At 42.9% G+C, this 21724-nt stretch overlaps 1 protein-coding gene across 1 annotated transcript in view; it reads right to left on the bottom strand.

The window, feature by feature from the left end:
- LOC115163616 (uncharacterized) overlaps positions 1-6110 on the bottom strand; it is a 6163-nt gene extending 53 nt beyond the window's left edge. Inside the window, exons 1-5 of the mRNA XM_029715642.1 lie at positions 5054-6110; positions 4768-4825; positions 4409-4468; positions 3992-4255; positions 1-1261 (exon numbers count right to left, since the gene is read on the bottom strand). The exon at positions 1-1261 is cut by the window's left edge and continues 53 nt beyond it. Of these exons, the coding sequence (XP_029571502.1) occupies positions 705-1261; positions 3992-4255; positions 4409-4468; positions 4768-4825; positions 5054-5575 (1461 nt within the window). The 5' untranslated portion in view covers positions 5576-6110 and the 3' untranslated portion in view covers positions 1-704. The remainder of the gene's footprint in view (positions 1262-3991; positions 4256-4408; positions 4469-4767; positions 4826-5053) is intronic.
- Between the last annotated feature and the right edge of the window lie 15614 nt (positions 6111-21724).

Here is a 21724-nt window from a genome sequence, read left to right as displayed (position 1 = left end):
CAAATAATGTTGCAGTAGGATTGAATATCACAATCAAGTGGACAAACAATCTAACATTTCTGACTTATTCATGCTCCAACCATCTCTCACACACACACACACACACACACACACACACATACACACACACACACACACGTCCTGCGGGATAAACATACGTAACCACCTGTCTTTGTGACCCTGAGTCAACACTGGTAGTGTTACCGCCACTGACTCCCACGCCTCACATCCTCACACACACACACACCACCACCATCCGTATCAACCCTACTGTCCTACAATCAACCCCCACACCAGAGTGTGGGACCCCCAGTGAGACATCCTCCTAACACCCCCACAAACAGCGCTGGCCCAGCCCCAAACCTCCAGGGGTTATGTAGCTGAGAGGAAGCCCAGCATCCTGGGGAGAAGTCACAGAGAGTTCTTCAGAGATGGGAAATTAGACATGGAAATGGTCGTCCAAAGATCAAACTCATCCCAAAGAGTTGGTGTGTTATTCACTTTTCTCCCATCATACAGCAGAAGAATGGTCCTTCCATCTCACAAGTTTATCCCAAATTTGTCACACATTGTCATGACCAACCTTGTGACAACCTATTTGCAATGTGATGATGTGACAGTGTGATGTGGTAGCAGTTTGCTCCTATCACCAGCAGGGTAGAGGCCCTTCATTGTACAAGGTACTATACTCTGTCCTCCATATGTCACTCTGCCCCAGCCTCCTTCCCCTCTTTCCCAGAATGGAGAGCTGCTCCTGGGCTGAGGCTGAAGCTGAGGCCTGGGCCTGGTTCGGCCAGAGTGGAGCAGGATGACCCAAAACTGGACACCAGCCCTGAGTCCGAATCTGACACCGCCAGCTCCTCAAACTTCTGGATGACCATCCGTACAGATCGGAAGGGCATGTCTCTGCGCCAGCGACCCCCACCAGCTCCAGTAGGCCCTCTATAGTCGGATGCTCGGCTGAGAAAGACGTGAGGTGGAGGGGGTAGGCCACAGTGGAGCCTCAGCCTGCCCTGGCCCAGCCCCAGAGCGGGACGTACCCCAGCATGGCTGAAGCGAGTGGGTAGGGTGGCCAGGTGCTCCTGGGTCAGAGGGTTGTGGAAGCTCAGCGCCCCTCCACCCATGTTGAGGAACAGCCCTAGGGTCTTGATCTGGGGTGGCACGGCATGTAAGGGCTCCCGACGGCTATCGTACACAGTGGAGAAGGACAAGCCCCGCCTTTCCAGCCACCAGCCGCAAGCATCGTCCAATGAGCTCACTCCTGTATGGAAAATAGGAAAGGTGGTTGCTTTCTGTGTCACAAAAAAGACATCATGCGAAATTATGTCTTCAAGTATTGTGCCAATAAACTTTGCAATGTCACCATGAAATAGGATAGTCTGTATGCCTGACTGTTTCTGCACTCAACAACGCTACTTATTTGTTGCCTCATTTGGCCTGAATAAAAACATGTTGATTGGAGTAGAAACAGACTGGCACCCACACACCCACGGTGTTTCCCCTATATGTATTTATCAGCAGCGGTGCGTGGCCGCCACTATTTCTTTTTTTTTCATATAGTTATATATACGCTACCATTCAAAAGTTTGGGGTTCTTAGAAATGTCCTTGTTTTTGAAAGAAAAGCACATTTTTTGTCCATTAAAATAACATAACATTGATCAGAAATACAGTGTAGACATTGTTAATGTTGTAAATGACTATTGTAGCTGGAAACGGCTGATTTTAATGGAATATCTACATAGGTGTACAGAGGCCCATTATCAGCAACCATCACTCCTGTGTTCCAATGGCACGTTGTGTTAGCTAATCCAAGTTTATCATTTTAAAAGGCTAATTGATCATTAGAAAACCCTTTTGAAATTATGTTAGCACAGCTGAAAACTGTTGTTGTGATTAAAGAAGCAATAAAACTGGCCTTCTTTAGACTAGTTGAGTATCTGGAGCATGAGCATTTGTGGGCTCAATTACAGGCTCAAAATGGATAGAAACAAAGACCTTTCTTCTGAAACTCGTCAGTCTATTCTTGTTCTGAGAAATGAAGGCTAGAAATTGCCAAGAAACGGAAGATTTCGTACAACGCTGTGTACTACTCCCTTCACAAAACAGCGCAAACTGGCCCTAACCAGAATAGAAAGAGGAGTGGGAGGCCAAGTACATTAGAGTGTCTAGTTTGAGAAACAGACGCCTCACAAGTCCTAGCTTTATTAAATAGTACCCGCAAAACACCAGTCTCAACATCAACAGTGAAGAGGCGACTCCGGGATGCTGACCTTCTAGGCAGAGTTGCAAAGAAAAAGCCATATCTCAGACTGGTCAATAAAAATAAAATATTAAGATGGGCAAAAGAACACAGACACTGGACAGAGGAACTCAGCCTAGAAGGGCAGCATCCCGGAGTCGCCCCTTCACTGTTGACGTTGAGACTGGTGTTTTGCAGGTACTATTTAATGAAGCTGCCAGTACGCCTATGTAGATATTCCATAAAAAATCTGCCGTTTCCAGTTACAATAGTCATTTACAACATTAACAATGTATTTCTGATCAATTTGATGTTATTCTTATGGACAAAACATTTGCTTTTATTTCAAAAACAAGGACATTTCTAAGTGACCCCAAACTTCTGAACGGTAGTGTATGTGTTTGTTTTATTATTCTATTTTTATTGTAATGTATACAGGGCTCTCTGGTAAAATAGATTTTTCATCTCAATGTTACTCTCTGTTTAAATAAAGGTTAAATAAAAAAAATGTAAAAAATATTGTAGTGTTTTTGCAGACAGTATTGTAATAAAACTCAGTTTTTGCTTTATTATCTTTGACATAGCAGTGGGGGCTTTGTCCTTGAGGAATGGAGAAGGACAAAATACTCAAAGAGCACATTTTCCATAACCTGTAGGTAGGACTGCGGTCTGAACAGACAGTTCAGGGCTCCTGTAAGGAACACAATACATGGTCTATAATTGGCATGTAGGTTTCTCACTTATGGGTGGAACATATTAGGATATGGGGGAGGGGAATGAAAAGGGTAAATGCAAATTAAATACTGTAGTATATACACTATAGTAATTACTGTAGTGTTTTTGCAGACAGTAGTGTTTTTGCGAAAATTACTGTAGTATTTACTGTAGTTTTTGTGGTCTGTAGTATACAGTAGTATTTACTATAGTATTTTACAGTATACTACACCATTCTATAGTAAGTACTACACATAATAGAGATATACTACAGTGTGTAGTATAGTATTCTACAGTATAGTACAGTTTACTACTGAATTCTATAGAAAGTACTGTAGTATTCTATAGTAAACTGTAGTATTTTTTCATGTGAGATAGGCACGAGTGAGCAATAATATGTGAAATACCAATGCGGTTCCCATCCCATATTACCTCGCTAAGTATCCCTATTCCCTAAGTACAGCTCTGTCGACAGTACCAGTCATCATGGTCAACGACCACTAATAGGTATTTGGCCTGACTCCCTACAGTTAATGATGAAGCTGCACATTTCTGTCATATTTAATGCAAATCAACAGATTGTTTATGGTTTGTTGCTGGGCTAAATTATTAGAGTTTTCTGTTGTTTACAGAGAGCAGATGTCAATATGCCTTTTAAGACAAAATTAAATTGTTCAATAAAAATGCAATTGTTTAGTGGTTCAGCCAAGCGCTGGGATATCCCTGCTGACATCCTGTTCACCACTCGGTGGCACCACAGAGCAGAGTTGAAGGATGTGAATAAACTATATGTAGGATAGAGCCTGCGTCCTGTGTGCGGGAGCATTTGCACAAGACTACCTGTATGTATTTGTAGGCTACAACCGCAACATGATTGTGTAAGAAATGTAGCTCATGGAAATTCATATTTATCTCCATCAGTAGGAATTTATCAGCATGCCAGAGGCTAAGAGTATTATTATCAAAGCAGGGATTTGTACTTGTTCTGCCACTACCAGTAAATCATGGCCAGGTGGATTAGGGTGCACTTCCTCACCTATCCTGTAGAGGGTGCTGTTGCAGACGTCCACCTCCCAGTAGAACTGACCCCTGACGATGACCACGTCCCCACACACCTGAGGGAGGGGCTGGGGGGCAGACTCCTGGGATTCAGTGTTCGTTACTGACCCTGTCACCCTGTTTCCATGATGGCGAGAGGGTAGTGGTGGAGGGCTTGGTCCATGGAAGGTCACAGTGAGAGAAGAGGTGGAGAGATGGAGGGAGGGAGCAGCAGCAGAGGGGTCCAGGGTGAATGTCAGACCTGGCAAGGGAGAGATGAAGACGAAAGAGCAGGTGAAACCTGATTTCCTCTAATCAGGGGCATTGCAATGAATAACTTTTGTATTTTTACTCTTTTTCTACACAGTATATCAAGACATCCTTGGATAAAGAGTCTTGCATTGGACTCACTGACCTGAGACAGACTGTTCCATCTCCTCCTCTCGCAGGTCTATAGTACCCTCCAGTGGTGAGCCTGCATCCATGGATACGCAGAGAGAAAAGAGACCGTTAAAACAGACACAACACAGTTGGCGCCATTTAAAGCCTTACTCAGTAAAGCATGTAGGGAAGTAAGCCTGCCAGATTCTCCTTAACCCACTTCATTCTCCCTTTCCCATGAGGCCTGCCAGTATTCAGAGGAACTTGAAGCCCAACACCGTGAAGAGTAACAGCAACAACAATAACAACTGCCTGGCATGTCTCCCAGTTTAAACCTTGAGCTCACAAAATGTGTCTAACCTAGACTAACTGCCAAGGTGCCATTTCACTCACCATATGCAGCAGTGATCTGGTCCGTGACATCCTCTTTGTCTCTGCCGAATGGATTCCTCTGCATGTGGGATTAGTGGAGGTGGGGTGGGAAGGAATGGGAAGGTGTGTTAGGGAGGCTTAGTCACTGGGTCACTTGGAAGGTGTGACCTGTATCCATCCAAAGATTTAATAGGGCAATGGGAGAAGATTGTGCATCCATAAGGCTTGTGTGCCTCTCACTTGTCTAAAACAAAGATGAAATAAGCCTACCTATCCAACATGAAAAAAAAGGAACAAGCTTAGTTACCTGTGAGAAGGCCTTCATCCCTCCTTCCGCCTGGTCCCCAGCACTACTGGCTGTCCACCCAGGGGTCAGGGTGGGGTCAGGGGGCAGGCAACAGGTGGCAGAAGCCCACTCCCAGCATGGCAGCTCCACAGGGTGACGACAGCAAGGGCACAGCACGGCACACACAGGTGTACTGGTAGAGCGGTGGTGGGCAGAACAGGTGCCACCACGGGAAGCATGGCACACACCGTCCCCTTCCTCATCCAGTACACATTGCCCTGCCCCCTCTCCACATCGCCCTGCCCCCTCTCCACCTCCTACACAGCGCCCACACAGGGTATGGGAGCATGGTAGGAGAAGGGCAACATCAAAACCACGCCTACAGGACGGGCATAGAGAAGATTTAGCCAAATCATGATGTCCCTCCTCTTCTCCCTTCTCTTCCTCTTCTTGTTCCGCCTCTTTTCCCTCCTCTTCTTCCTCACCCTGCTGCTTGGCGTTCTTTTGTTGTGTTCCGTCAAGACGGGGTGGTGTCCTACGCATTATTGGCAGATGAAAAGTTGAGTTGAATGCATTTATAGCTCAATATCATATCACATTTGTCATCATTTTTTTGCCTTCACCAAAGCAAAGGTCGACAATTCAGTAGTAAGGGGGCCATCCCTGAATGAAGTCTTTAACCATTACAGTATTCCGAGAGCCTTGCCTTGGCCAACACAAAGGACACACGCTCTCCTATCCTCCTTAGAAATACACAATGAGGAGAGATCCCCCACTGTACAATGATATCCTTTTCTAGTAGATTTCAAAAGAGATGTTTCCTCAACAGGTCACAAAGATATCCAACTCTGGTAAATCAAAGATCCTCTTCTTTGACAGATCAAAGATGTCTCCCACACAGATGGATGACGGATGACACAGCAGGCTGCATTCACACGGAGTGAGATGTTAGAGCTAGACATATTTCTGTCCTTTTCTTCTGCCTCACTTTTGCTGTTCTATCTATCTCCCTATGCTGATGTTGAGCATGCTGTGCTACGTAGGTTGGCAAGACAGACAGAGGAAAAGAAATAAAACAGAGAAAGAGAAAGGCAAATAGGAGAAAGAGAGAGAGAGCAACAGCCAGAGAAGCGAGCAGCATTTTATTAGACACTCATTGCTTGCCGTTGCCATGGTGATGGCCTTCCATAAAGACGTCAGTAAAGCCGGCCCACTGAATGAAGACACACACACACACACACACACACACACACACACACACACACACACACACACACACACACACACACACTAGTGATTAATGTAATGGTCACACGCAGACACTCATAGACAGTAATTTGTCATGCAAACCTTTTCCTTTCTGTTTGCCTCTCTCCGTGTCTCCTCCTGTACAATGTGGATTATCTGAAAGGGGTTTTGCTACATGATGTGAATTTAAAGATTTGCCCCAGCTCTATCACCGTGGTTACACTTTCTGTCTGTCTCCATATGGGCTGGTGGGGCCATTGTTCCCTGGGCCACTCCACAACACCAGGGCCAGGTTGGGGTCAGCTAAAAGTGGGCATCTGAGGTGAAAGGGTGCAGAATGGAGGAGGGGTAGGAAGTAGGAGGAGGAAAGAGGGGAAGCAGGAGGATAAAGAGGGAGCTCAGTTGGTAGAGCATGGCGCTTGCAACACCAGTATAGTGGATTTGATTTCCGGGACCACCTGTAAGTAAAAATATATGCCCCTATTTGGATAAAAGTGTTTGCAAAATGGTATATATTATTATATATACTGTATATTATAGGAGGACTACTGCAGCTGGGCAGAGAGGTAGGGGGCTTATCTCTCCACTGAACTATTTCTAGTGTCTTTCACTCTAAACACCAAGCACTGCTTTTAATCCAATCTTGATATCAGCATAATCCACAGTGTGTGTGGCAGGAGTTGTAGTGGATAATGTAGGCGGCATGAGAGGGCTCAGTGCTGACCAAACCTGCACGCAGTTGTCACGTTCGTCATACAGAGCGGACCAAGGCGCAGCGTGAGTTGAGTTCCACATACTTTACTATATAGTGAAACTACCAAAACCATAAACAAACATAAAACGAACGTGAAAGCCGTAGTGCTAAACACACTAACACAAACAATAACCCACAACCCAGGTGGGAACAATGGAGAACTTAAGTATGATCCTCAATTAGAGACAACGAACATCAGCTGCCTCTAATTGGGAACCATACCAAGAGCACCAACATAGAAATGAAAAGACTAGAACACCCCCTAGTCATGCCCTGACCTACAACACCATAGAGAACTGAGGGCTCTCTATGGTCAGGGCGTGACAGCAGTATGCATGTCCAAAGGCCATTTCTTAGCAAGCAAAATCCAGTGTGGTAGATTAGGCTATAGCCTCTATACATCCAGATACATTATTAATATCCTAGGGATTAGATTATCTATTAACCCATGAAAGGAAATTGAGTTTGCCTAGGCCTACTCACAGGCATAATGACAATGTAGGAAATAAGAGATTATCAAACGATAATCATATTATTTTATCTTCTATGAGCTAAAAGACAACCGGTTTGTCTTGTTCTGTTCAGATTTGTTTTCCTGCATCCCGTTTCATACCGCTTTTGGGAGAGTTGTCAGGGGGACATGTTCAATTGTTGTTGTTATGTGCGCACCGTAGACAGGGGACGGACAGCCGTGGAATATAACAGACTTTAATCCTTTATAACGGTGTCACAAACTCCTATAATTTCCCTCCTGGGTTAAATGGAACATGGGGACGAGCACCATGGAATAAAAGGCTGCTATTGAGGGGCGTCATGCGCACAGGAGCGAGTTATGGCTTTAAGCAGTGGGTATCCAACTGCGCTTTGCAATAGGCCTATTGTCATAAGATACTAATACACATGCAATGTGAATTATTTATGTTTTTGTTATCAGCGTGGTTTATCAGACCCCTAAAGTGATGATATATTAGTAGAATAAGTAAATGCATGGTGAAAATTTGACCTTTACTGAAAATGTGACACACTAACATAACATGTGACATTCAAAGGGGAATTGTGTGCATTATTCATTATCATGCATTTCTTTAAGATGTTATTGGAATACACAACATTACCAAAAGTATGTGGACACTTGCTGGTCGCACGTCTCATTCCAAAATCATGGGCATTAATATGGAGTTGGTCCCCCTTTGCTGCTATAACAGCCTCCACTCTTCTGGGAAGGCTTTCCACTAGGTGTTGGAACATTGCTGCAGGGACTGGCTTCCATTCAGCCACAAAAGCATTAGTGAGGTTGGTCTCTGATGTTGGACGATTAGGCCTGGCTTGCAGTCAGCGTTTCAATTATTACCAAAGCTGTTCAATGGGGTTGAGGTCAGGGCTCTGTGCAGGCCAGTCAAGTCCTTCCACAACGAGCTCGAAAAACCATTTCTGTATGGACCTTGCTTTGTGCACGGGGGTATTGTCATGCTGAAACAGGAAAGGGCCTTCCCCCAACTGTTGCCACAGAATCGTCTTGAATGTCATTGTATGCTGTAGCATTAAGATTTCCATTCACTGGAACTAAGGGGTCTAGCCCGAACCACGAAAAACAGCCCCAGACCATTATTCTTCCTCCACCAATCTTTACAGTTGGCACTATGCATTCGGGCAGGTAGCGTTCTCCTGGCATCTGCCAAACTCAGATTCGTCCTTCGGACTGCCAGATGGTGAAGCATGATTCATCACTCCAGAGAACGCGTTTACACTGCTCCAGAGTCCAATGGCGGTGAGCTTTACACCACTCCAGATGACGCTTGGCATTGCACATGGTGATCTTAGGCTTGTGTGTGGCTGCTCGGCCATGGAAATCCATTTAATAAAGCTCCTGATGAACAGTTATTGTGCTGATGTTGCTTCCAGAGGCAGTTTGGAACTCGGTAGTGAGTGTTGCAACCGAAGACAGACGATTTTTACGCACTACGCGCTTCAGCACTCAGTGGTTCAGTTCTGTGGGCTTGGATGGCCTATCACTTAACAGCTGAACAGGTTGCTCCTGGACATTTCCACTTAACAATAACAGCACTTACAGTTGACCAGGGCAGCTCTAGCGAGGCAGAAATTTGACAAACGGATTTGTGGGAAAGGTGGCATCCTATGACTGTGCCATGTTGAAAGTCACTGAGCTATTCAGTAAGGCCTATCTACTGACAGTGTTTGTCTATGGAGATTGCATGGCTGCGTGCTTGATTTTATACTGTCAGCAACGGGTGTGGATGAAATAGCTACTAATTTGAAGGGGCGTCTACATACTTTTGTATATATATTGTGTGTCTTTTAAAATGTACCAAAATACATATTTTAGGCATCTGACTGATGATCTATTGTTTGTGCAAAACAATAAACATTTTTAAGGAGAAATATACACATCAGTTTAATAGTAAATATTATATTTGGTATAATTGTTTTTGTCCAATTTGTCTTATGGGCCTATCCTTTTAAGATCATACATAGAAATATCATGTTTAGACTTGCCCAATAGAATTTTGAACTTTGATTTTATATATGGAAGATAAGATATCTGTTATGGTCTTTTGTTGGACCACAGGGATATCAGAGAATGGAACTTGGCATTCTTTTTGTTATTGAGCATAACTTGTTGAAGCAAGGAAGACCAGCTCAGTTCACCAGAAGAGTGTTGGGTAATCTATGGACAGTAATACAACTATGCCTTTTCTCAAGATTCAGTGTGAGATAACACTTGGCTTGGCCCCTGTGTTAAAATAGTTGCAAAAAAGTTTCCAAGAAACACCCCGTGTAAGAGACATTAGACAGAAACAGATTGTGTAAATGTGGTCAAATCTACCTCTTTTAGAGCCACTGAACTGGTGGAGAAACAGAGGCCATCTTGGTTTTAGTCTGGGACACATTCACCATTGTAATCCTAAACCTAAATAATCTCTGCTCTTCACTCCTTTAGGACTTCTACTCCTGCTGTTGCTCGTGGTTTCTTCTAAGGTACCCAACGTCCAGACGAGATCAATCGACTTTGTGTGAGACACACACGCCAGGAGAAACATGAACAACATGAAGGACCTGGAAGTTGCCATGGTGAGAGACAGACTTACACATTGTGTGTATCTTATCTATTTTATATATACTGAACACAAATATAAATGCAACATGCAACAATTTCAAAGATTTTACAGAGATATAGTTCATATGGGAAAATCAGTCAATTGAATTAAATTCATTAGGTCCTAATCTATGGATTTCACTTGACTGGGAATACAGATATGCATCTGTTGGTCACAGATACTGTACCTTAAAAATATAGGCCTCACAATTGGCCTCAGGATCTCGTCACAGTATTTTTGTGCATTCAAATTGCCATCAATAAAATACAATTGTGTTCGTTGTCGTAGCTTATGCCTGCCCATACCATAACCCCACCACCACCATGGGATACTCTGTTCACAACGTTGACATCAGCAAACCGCTCGCCCACACAACGCCATGCACATGGTTTGCGGTTGTGAGGCCGGTTGGACGTACTGCTAAACGATGTTGGAGGAGGCTTATGGTAGAGAAATTAACATAACACTCTCTGGTAACAGCTCTGGTGGACATTCTTGCAGTCAGCATGTCAATTGTATGCTCCCTCAAAACATGAGACATCTGTGGCATTGTGTTTTGTGACAAAACTGCACATTTTAGAGTGGCCTTTTATTGTCCCCAGCATAAGGTGCACATGTGTAATGATCATGCTTTAATCAGCTTCTTGATATGCCACACCTGTCAGGTGGATGGATTATTTTGGCAAAGGAGAAATGCTCACTCAAATTTGGGCCCAAAATTTGAGAGAAATAACATTTTTGTGCGTATGAAACTTTTCTGGGATCTTTTATTTCAGCTTATGAAACATGTTGCATTTATATTTTGGTTCAGTGTATCTTTACCATTTCTTTGATCCATCCAGATTGCCTGTAGTGGTTCAGACCAGCTCCACTCCTCCCTTCAGCTACCCTGTGCCAGGATTCTAAAGGCATCCTGGGATCAGAAATCCCAAAATCTAATTGATAAATTCAAAGTTTTAAATTGATTGCACATTTGTCTCAGTCTTTGTGTGTGTGTGTGTGTGTGTGTGTGTGTGTGTGTGTGTGTGTGTGTGTGTGTGTGTGTGTGTGTGTGTGTGTGTGTGTGTGTGTGCGAGCGTGGCGTACCTAGCTACAGCAGAAGCGTGCTGAGGTGAGAGGGGCTCTGGGGGTATTGTTGGACAGTGTGGGGAGAATGAGGACACAGACCAAACTCAGCTGTCAGTTATCTTTGCTGGAGAGACTGGAGCATGGAATCACAAACTACCTGCACATAGTCACCAACCTGGACATCACAGTGAGATGGAGCTCGCACGCACACACACATTCATTCTTGCCAGCCCTCTCTCTCTTGTCCTCTCTCCTATTCTCCCCTCACAAATACTTGACTGTGTGTCTGTTGGTCCACAGGATGACTTGACAGACCCAGATCCAGACCCAGGCTGTCCCAGCCAGCAGAGCCAGAGTCTGACCCAGGTGCTGCAGCTGTATGGCAGGGTGCTCCGGGGGAAGCTGGAGTGGCTCTCCCTGGACCTCAGAGACACCTATGTAGACCAGAGAGAATAACCTGGAATTTCTTCTGTCTTTTATCAATGCTGAACTGAATGAGGAATCTAGGGTGACAAGAAGACTGCACTAGCACTCCCTGGTGGAAGCAGTCTGTACTACATTGCAGTGTTTTGCTGCCACCTGGATTTATTGATGGAGTTACAGAGCCCTCTTCTGGTGATATACAGCATGACATGGTGTGGTACCTGTTGAGGAGAAGGTGGGATCTGAGTAGGCTACAACTAGCTGCTATCAGAAGCAGGCACTGTCAGAGTCCAATACCCAGACCAAAGAGACTGGACCTATGCTCTTATTAGATATAACAATTCTGAAGACTGTTGCCCTCACTTTAAAGTGCCTCTGTGCCAAATTGGAAGAAGACTTGCTACATAATTTTCTCAAATGGGAATATCAACAGAGGAAAGGTAGCCTAATATGCATGGTTTTTCACAGCCATAATAGGAGGGAAAGAAACATCCATGGTGGAAATAGGGTTGGTTAAAATCGATTACTGCACTGGTTGGAAGAGGAATATTCATCAAAGACTTTTGAAGAATGACTGGTTTGGAAAAAGTTGAGCCAAAAAACAATGAAAATGTCAAGAGGAAGAAAGTGTGTGCATGTTGTATTCTATATGTAGCCTATCTCTCTCTGGGTATATGATTGATATTAAAGTGCCCATGTCAACTGTCATGACGTTGGCCTGTGGGTAAGGTTTATGACCCCCCCATAAATACCTTTCTCCCTTCCCATCTCTCTCTGACCCTACTGAAGGACTTGAATAGCCTGTGTTAAATATAGACAGTCTGGGAACATCAAACAAATGGGGAAAGGAACCATATTTTGGTAATAAAACCAGTTGGAAATATGCTTGATAACGTAATGAGTATGGAGGTCAGTTCATTGTTATCTGGGACATTATGATTGATGACAGGACGACATAAACTGTACCTGAGAAAGTATACACCCTCTAGTTATCAGAGTCACATGGAATTGTTATGCAATTGAAATGTTTGATATTGAAATTGTTTGTTAGGAGATTAAATGTAATTTTAGCTTCCAAATGAGAGAATTGGGTTTTCATAAGGAAAGTGCCCTGCTCGATCAGTGGCCCAACCCTGTGAAGAGACAGGGGTTATAAACGATGAAACACCTCCTTTCCCCCTCTCCACTATATAAGCCTTTGATGAAAAGACATTCAGTGGTTCCAGTACGTGAGGTCTGCAGCCTCTACGTTAGAAGGACACATGTCAAGAACAGAACTAAGCCAACCTCGGCGTGAGCTATGGTATGAACTGGTATGAACTTTGAGCTTATTCACTACAGAAGTGATACTTCCTAGCCGTTGAGTTAGCCGCTGCTAACGTGGGCTAGGAAAGGACGGACGACGGATCCAGTCTAACAACCAGACGAAGATACCACCACGTATCCAATTTACCACCATTGACATTCTTCCACTACAGGAAGATCTGTTGGCCAACCCGGCCAGCATCTATGACCAATCTACCGAAGCGCAGCTCAGAGTAAATATTTATTGCATTTTCCTTTTCCAAATGGGCGGTAATTTAGAATGCATAAGATAATGTATTTACGATAGCATAGCTGCTGTTTCTTTGTTCCTAAATCTTCCCGCTCTTTCATTCAAGCCCAACCCCCTTTCCTTTGTGTAACCAGGTTCCGTCCACCGGGACGTTTTCTGTATGACATCATCATTGTTCTGTGTATTTGTAATTCTGTGTGATTAGTTAGGTATTTAGTAAATAAATAATTAAACCCAATTTTGTATTGCTGATTCAACTTGTTAGCCAGAGTTCGTGAAGATAACCAAGAATTTACAACTTTCATTATGAGACTGAAAATAAGTTAAGGGTTAATATTGACTGCTATCGATGTAAAATATTACTAAGTATTTTAAGAGTTTATTCGGAAGATAACAGCTCTATAAACGTTCTTCCGTGGTGCCCCGACTTTCTAGTTAATTACATTTACATGATTAGCTTAATCAGGTAATATTAATTACAGAGAAATCATTTTAGAAGTTAGCATGTCATATCACTTAATCCGGCATAGCCAAAGACACGACACAACAAAACATTGATATTTTATATTGGAACAATATTTGCTCATATTTCTGTATTTGCTTAAAATTTGAAATGTGCACGATATGGTCGATATTATGAAGTTTTATTACAAAATGAAATCATTGATAAAGGCCCAGTGCAGTAATCATTCAGATGACGAAACTAACACTGTAAAAGTGTGAAAAAACATGATCAGTATTATTTCCTGATAGTTGCTGGTTGAAAATACAATCCACACAGTACCTTCTAATCAGTAGGTTGGATAAGGGTGCAATTGCGGCCAGCAATTCGGGGTGTTCCTGCATGTGGGCATTCTTGCATCTGCAGGAACCCCTCTTTATACTTCTATTGGTACATTTTTAAGCTAGGACTCCACTACACAGTCAGGAGGTGGGGGCACTACAGTACAGTAGGTGGCAGTAATCAGTGGTGTAGTGGAGGGTATATACCCACTTTTTTTGTGGGAATTGCATATATTCACTTCTTAATCCTCACGATGCGTATCAAAGTAGTGTATTGGAGGTATACACTGTATCAACTAAGGCTGATGGAACTGATAAGAATGTTTAGCTTAAACTATTATTTCTTCACATTTTCACTGCAGCATCGTGCACATGGCGGTAGGCCTATGCGCAAATGTTCCAATTTGTGGAAAAACACCATTCTAAAATGTGCACCACACGTGAGTGGTTTCATGGACAGATATGGAAATATCTGTTTGAAATTTAGAAAGAGGGGAGATCTAAAGATGCAACAACTCATGGGTTGCAGATTGTATTTAACCTTTACTCTTGCGTATATCCTACCACTGGGGGCGCCACAGCGCATTTTGGAAAAAATTCGTTCCCATTTTCAACGGCCTACTAATCAAACTCAGAAGCTAGGACATGCATATACTTATTTTATATGGATAGAAAACACCCTAAAGTTTCTAAAACTGTTTGAATGGTGTCTGTGAGTATAACAGAACTCGTAAGGCAGTCAAAACCCCGAGACCGATTGAAACAGGAAGTGGGATTCTGAATTGTGGACTCGACTTCACAGCCTTCCCTGTAATTCACGTGAAAAAATGATAATTGAGCACTTTCCAGTGCTTCCACTAGATGTCCCCAGTCTTTACAAAGTGTTTTGAGGCTTCTGCTGTCGAAACTCAGTGAAGGAGACGATGTGGCAATTGGTCATAGTAGGAGGGCCATCAGCATTGTGACGTCGGCGGCCGTGTCTACCCCCACCTTTGGAAACGTTTTGAAACACAATGAAATCGTCCCACTCGAATCTTATTGGCTCTCTTGTTGAAACAGGCCCTGAAGATTAATGTTATACAACGTTTGACATGTTTGAACGAACCTAAAGGAGGGAAAAAATATATTTTTCGTATGCCAGCTCCCGCACACGGATCAGTATTTGGATACAGCCTTCGGACGCGCTAACAACAGCAAGCTAATGGAACATAAAGGATGGACTTTTTCGACCGAAAATACATTTGTCGTGGACCTGGGATTCCTGGAAGTGCTTTCTGATGAAGACAACTAAAGGTGAGGGATTATTGGCAATATTATACAAGATCAGATGTGATGTGCGATTGTTCCAAGATGGCGACGAGCTAGGCTTTCTAGCTCATTTTCTGAGTATCGCATCCCCTTTTATCTCAAAGTGTGATTACCCTGTAAAGTTAATTTAAAATCTGTTATGACGGGTGTTTTCAAGAGATATTCATCTATAAATCTTAGATTGACAATATAAAAAAAAAAAATCGTTTTCGAATAGTAATTTATAAAATTGTAGCACTGTTTCCCGGGACGCATTTTATGGGAAAATAGTTAGTCAACGTCAGGTGCCGATGTAAAATGCTGTTTTTATATAGAAATATGACCTTTATTGAACAAAAGATTGCATGCTGTGTGTAACATGATGTCCTAGGTGTGTCATCTGATGAAGTTTGTAAAAGGTTAGTCCTGCATTTAGCTGTTTTTTGGTTATATGTGATGCATGTGCTTGGTCGTAAAATTCATATGATGCTACTTTTACCATGTACTCCTCTAACATAATCTAATATTGTGCTTTTCCTGTAAAACCTTTTTGAAATCGGACAACGAGGGTCGATTCAAGAGAGGTGTATCTATAAAACGATATGAGACAGTCCTATATTTGAAAAAAAAAAATTGAATTTCGTTATGCTAATGTCGCTAGGAGTTTTTCGCTGGAAAATGATCCCGCTAACGGGATGAGAGTCTCAAGAGGTTTTAACAGGGAAGACATATTGAGACCAAGGTCTCTTTGCCCAGCATGATACAGCATAAATATACACAATATTATATATCTGACATCATTAAAAGGTCATTTACCACCTTCACAAGTGCAGTCTCAGTGCTATGATGGGGTCTAAAACCAGACTGAAGCGTTTCGTGTACATTGTTTGTCTTCAGGAAGGCAGTGAGTTGCTGCGCAACAGCTTTTTCTAAACATTTTTAGAGGAATGGAAGATTCGATATAGGCCGATAGTTTTTTATAATTTCTGGGTCAAGATTTGGCTTTTTCAAGAGAGGCTTTATTACTGCCACTTTTAGTGAGTTTGGTACACATCCGGTGGATAGAGAGCCGTTTATTATGTTCAACATAGGAGGGCCAAGCACAGAAAGCAGCTCTTTCAGTAGTTTAGTTGGAATAGGGTCCGGTATGCAGCTTGATGGTTTAGAGGCCATGATTATTTTCATCATTGTGTCAAGAGATATAGTACTAAAACACTTTAGTGTCTCCCTTGATCCTAGGTCCTGGCAGGGTTGTGCAGACTCAGGACAGCGGAGCTTTGGAGGAATACGCAGATTTAAAGAGGAGTCCGTAATTTGCTTTCTAATGATCATGATCTTTTCCTCAAAGAAGTTCATGAATTCATCACTGCTGAAGTGAGAGCCATCCTCTCCTGGGGAATGCTGCTTTTTAGTTAACTTTGCGACAGTATCAAAAAGAAATTTTGGATTGTTCTTATTTTCCTCAATTAAGTTGGAAAAATAGGATGATCGAGCAGCAGTGAGGGCTCTTCGATACTGCACGGTACTGTCTTTCCAAGCTAGTCGGAAGACTTCCAGTTTGGTGTGGCGCCATTTCCGTTTTCTGGAAGCTTGCTTCAGAGCTCGTGTATTTTCTGTATACCAGGGAGCTAGTTTCTTATGACTTATGTTTTTAGTTTTTAGGGGTGCAACTGCATCTAGGGTATTGCGCAAGGTTAAATTGAGTTCCTCGGTTAGGTGGTTAACTGATTTTTGTCTTCTGACGTCCTTGGGTAGGCAGAGGGAGTCTGGAAGGGCATCAAGGAATCTTTGGGTTGTCTGAGAATTTATAGCACGACTTTTAATGCTTCTTGGTTGGGGTCTGAGCAGATTATTTGTTGCGATTGCGAACGTAATAAAATGGTGGTCCGATAGTCCAGGATTATGAGGAAAAACATTAAGATCCACAACATTTATTCCATGGGACAAAACTAGGTCCAGAGTATGACTGTAGCAGTGAGTAGGTCCAGAGACATGTTGGACAACATCCACTGAGTCGATGATGGCTCCGAAAGCCTTTTGGAGTGGGTCTGTGGACTTTTCCATGTGAATATTAAAGTCACCAAAAATTAGAATATTATCTGCGATGACTACAAGGTCCGATAGGAATTCAGGGAACTCAGTGAGGAACGCTGCATATGGCCCAGGAGGCCTGTAAACAGTAGCTATAAAAAGTGATTGAGTAGGCTGCATAGATTTCATGACTAGAAGCTCAAAAGACGAAAACGTTGTTGTTGTTTTTTTGGGGGTAAATTTAAATTTGCTATCATAAATGTTAGCAACACCTCCGCCTTTGCGGGATGCGCGGGGGATATGGTCACTAGTGTAACCAGGGGGTGAGGCCTCATTTAACACAGTAAATTCATCAGGCTTAAGCCATGTTTCAGTCAGGCCAATCACATCAAGATTATGATCAGTGATTAGTTCATTGACTATAACTGCCTTGGAAGTGAGGGATCTAACATTAAGTAGTCCTATTTTGAGATGTGAGGTATCACAATCTCTTTCAATAATGGCAGGAATGGAGGAGGTCTTTATTCTAGTGAGATTGCTAAAGCGAACACCGCCATCTTTAATTTTGCCCAACCTAGATCGAGGCACAGACACAGTCTCAATGGGGATAGCTGAGCTGACTACACTGACTGTGCTAGTGGCAGACTCCACTAAGCTGGCAGGCTGGCTAACAGCCTGCTGCCTGGCCTGCACCCTATTTCATTGTGGAGCTAGAGGAGTTAGAGCCCTGTCTATGTTCGTAGATAAGATGAGAGCACCCCTCCAGCTAGGATGGAGTCCGTCACTCCTCAACAGGCCAGGCTGAGTCACTGGCTTACTGGTGCTCTCCCATGCCGTCCCTAGGAGGCATCAGTTGAATGGGTTGAGTCACTGACGTGATCTTCATGTCTGGGTTGGCGCCCCCCCTGGGTTGTGCCGTGGCGGAGATATTCATGGGCTATACTCGGCCTTGTCTCAGGATGGTAAGTTGGTAGTTGAAGATATCCCTCTAGTGGTGTAGGGGCTGTGCTTTGGCAAAGTGGGTGGGGTTATATCCTGCCTGTTTGGCCCTGTCCGGGGGTATCGTCAGACAGGGCCACAGTGTCTCCTGACCCCTCCTGTCTCAGCCTCCAGTATTTTTGCTGCAGTAGTTTATGTGTCGGGGGGCTAGGGTCAGTCTGTTATTTCTGGAGTATTTCTCCTGTCTCCTGTGTGAATTTAAGTATGCTCTCTCTAATTCTCTCTCTTTTTCTTTCTTTCTTTCTTTCTTTCTTTCTTTCTCTCTTTCTTTCTTTCTCTCTTTCTTCCTTTCTTTCTCTCTCTCAGAGGACCTGAGCCCTAGGACCATGCCTCAGGACTACCTGGCCTGATGACTCCTTGCTGTCCCCAGTCCACCTGGCTGTGCTGCTGCTCCAGTTTTAACTGTTCTGCCTGCTGCTATGGAACCCTGACCTGTTCACCGGATGTGCTACCTTGTCCCAGACCTGCTGTTTTCAACTCTCTAGAGACAGCAGGAGTGGTAGAGATACTCTAAATGATCAGCTATGAAAAGCCAACTGACATTTACTCCTGAGGTGCTGACCTGCTGCACCCTCAAAACCACTGTGATTATTATTATTTGACCCTGCTGGTCATCTATGAACATTTGAACATCTTGGCCATGTTCTGTTATAATCTCCACCCGGCACAGCCAGAAGAGGACTGGCCACCCCTCATAGCCTGGTTCCTCTCTAGGGTTCTTCCTCTCTAGGTCTTCTTCCTCCTTTCTAAGGAGTTTTTCCTAGCCCGCGTGCTTCTACACCTGTATTGCTTGCTGTTTTGGGTTTTATGCTGGGTTTCTGTACAGCACTTTATAAATACATTTGATTGAATGCTACAGATGTCTCAAGTTTTGAGGGAGCACGCAATTGGCATGCTGACTGCAGGAATGTCCACCAGAGCTGTTATGCCAGAGAATTTAATGTTCATTTCTCTAACATAAGCCACCAGATACCGACTGGTTTTCTGATCCATGCCCATACCTTTTTTTCTAAAGGTATCTGTGACCAACACATGCATAGCTGTATTTCCAGTCATGTGAAATCCATAGATTAGGGCTGAATTAATTTATTTCAATCGACTGATTTCCTTATATGAACTGTAAAATTGGAAATTGTTGCATGTTGTAATTATATTTTTGTTCAGTGTTAGAGAAATAAGATTTTTGTGCGTGTATGGACAATTTCTGGTATCTTTTATTTCAGCTCATGAAAAATGGGACCAACACTTTACATGTTGTTTATATTTTTGTTCAGTATACATTGGGGAGTCGCAAAATCAGTAATTTGTCTCACCTGCTACACTGGAAGCGGTACTTTTGGTCAGGGCGAGTGGTATGCAATCCAGGCCCAGGTTTCGCTCACGCCCAGGTTTCTTTGAAACACACACTTGTGTCTCACACAAGTTATGCATACAAGATAGCAGGCGAGTAAATGTTTATTCTCTGTTGTTTAATTAAGTGACGGACAAGTTTTGATGCCATTTCTCCATGTAAACAACTAGTTTCACATTTTTGGGCAAGTGAACCTAATCTTTGGGCAATCAAAAAATACTGTTGACTTGCCCTATGGGCCAGCGCCTTTCAGGCCTTAATATCAAAGTGTGTGTGTGTTTCTCACAGGTGAATTTCTAATTGTAACAACATCATCAACCCCACAGAGTCAATGCCAGGCTTCCTTCTGTGCAGCCTACCATACTGTATGTTATGTGGTAATATTTGTCTCATGTTGGACTACCTTTCCATGACCATAAAGTACAACTATGATACAGAAATTACAAAGACAAGGTGCATGATGAGTTTCTTCCCTCTGTTAAAAGGGGTGATCTGTACAATAACAAAGCGATCACCCTGCTGTTGTTTTGGTAAACAGCTGTGGGATGGGGCTGGACCACTCTCAAGTGTATAGACAGAGCTATTGATGCAAGGACTGACCATCCATGATATAAAATGTGTCGTTTTGACCATGTTTTGAGGCTTTAGACTGCAGTGTTGATTTCTAAAAAGCTATATCCACCCATTTTTCACATTTGAGTTTTTTCATCAGAAATGATTGCTTATGGGTACCTTCATGTGTGTGTAAAATATTGCTATTTTCAGATTTATTATTCATAGATTTTAGATGTGTATGATTTTTTTTTTTTTTTTTGCAAAACGCTAAATATCCATTGTTTAGATGGAATGTTCATGTCCTGTGATATGTGGTTTTCTCACCTAGCTATCTTAAGATGAATGCACTGACTGTTAGTCGCTCTGCATCTGCTAAATGACAAAAATGTAGAATGTAAATATTTTACATAAAGACGTATTGATTTTTTTTTTTTAACACACTAATTTCTATCTTGTCTCATTGCTGCAACTCCCCAACGGGCTCGGGAGGTGAAGATCAAGTCATGCGCCCTCTGAAACATGACCCACCTTACCGTGCTTCTTAACACCCGTCCGCTTAACCCGGAAGCCAGATGCTCCAATGTGTCGGAGGAAAAAATTGACAACTGAGGTCAGCCTGCAGGTGCCCGACCCACCACAAGGAGACACTAGAGTGCAATGAGCAAAGTAAAGCCCCCCGGCCAAACCCTCCCCTAACCCGGGCGATGCTGGGCCAATTGTGCGCCACCCTATGGGACTTACGGTCACGGACGGTTGTGATGCAGCCTGGATACGAACCAGGGACTGCAGTGTCGCCTTTTGCAATTTTGCAAAAAACATGATTATTTGTCTCTCTGAAATGAAACCATCAAGTGATATATTTGAAACAAATACAGTTATATGCCTGTCATTGAACAACCCCATGCCATGATTAGATAGTGAAAAAATACACCAATCTCTTTCATAATTTCTTCAAACAATAAAAGCTAATTTACAAACATTTCTGAAAATGTATAAATAGAGTTTTGGAATGAACTCTTCAATTAGATTGTTTACAAACGATAGAGAAAAACAAGCATAGATTATTGGTTTTGATGGGGTTACAGCTGAATTAAAACGTATAAAACATGTATAAGTTAGCCTATATTCCTGAAGAATCAATGGCTATAGATCATTAATTTAAAAGTCCAAAAATGGATGTAGCAATCGCAGATTGCCCCTTTAAAAGACAATATTTAAAAAAAGGTGTCTAGGGGAAATTTCTGCAATTTCAGATGTTCATAATTTTCATAGATAAGAAGGATGTGACTAGCTTTGAAATGTCGGTTTATTTAATGCATGTCCAACATCAGGCTACAAGACAGGCGTGCACTGATGTGCATATCCATGAGTGTACGACATTGGAAAATACAACACATTTCACGAGGCAGAACTTCCTGAATAGTTCTGACAAAAAGGATCTGTTGTTGTCCCGGTGATGTTGTTTATGAGTCAACTTTCCCGACTATCCTCCGGTAGTGTCCGGTAAAAGGTAGAGAGTGAC

The sequence above is a fragment of the Salmo trutta genome, chromosome 26 (assembly GCF_901001165.1).
Source record: "Salmo trutta chromosome 26, fSalTru1.1, whole genome shotgun sequence".
NCBI classification, from domain to species: domain Eukaryota; kingdom Metazoa; phylum Chordata; class Actinopteri; order Salmoniformes; family Salmonidae; genus Salmo; species Salmo trutta.
Note: the sequence above shows the minus strand (reverse complement) of the source record. Positions and strands in the feature narration are given on the sequence as shown.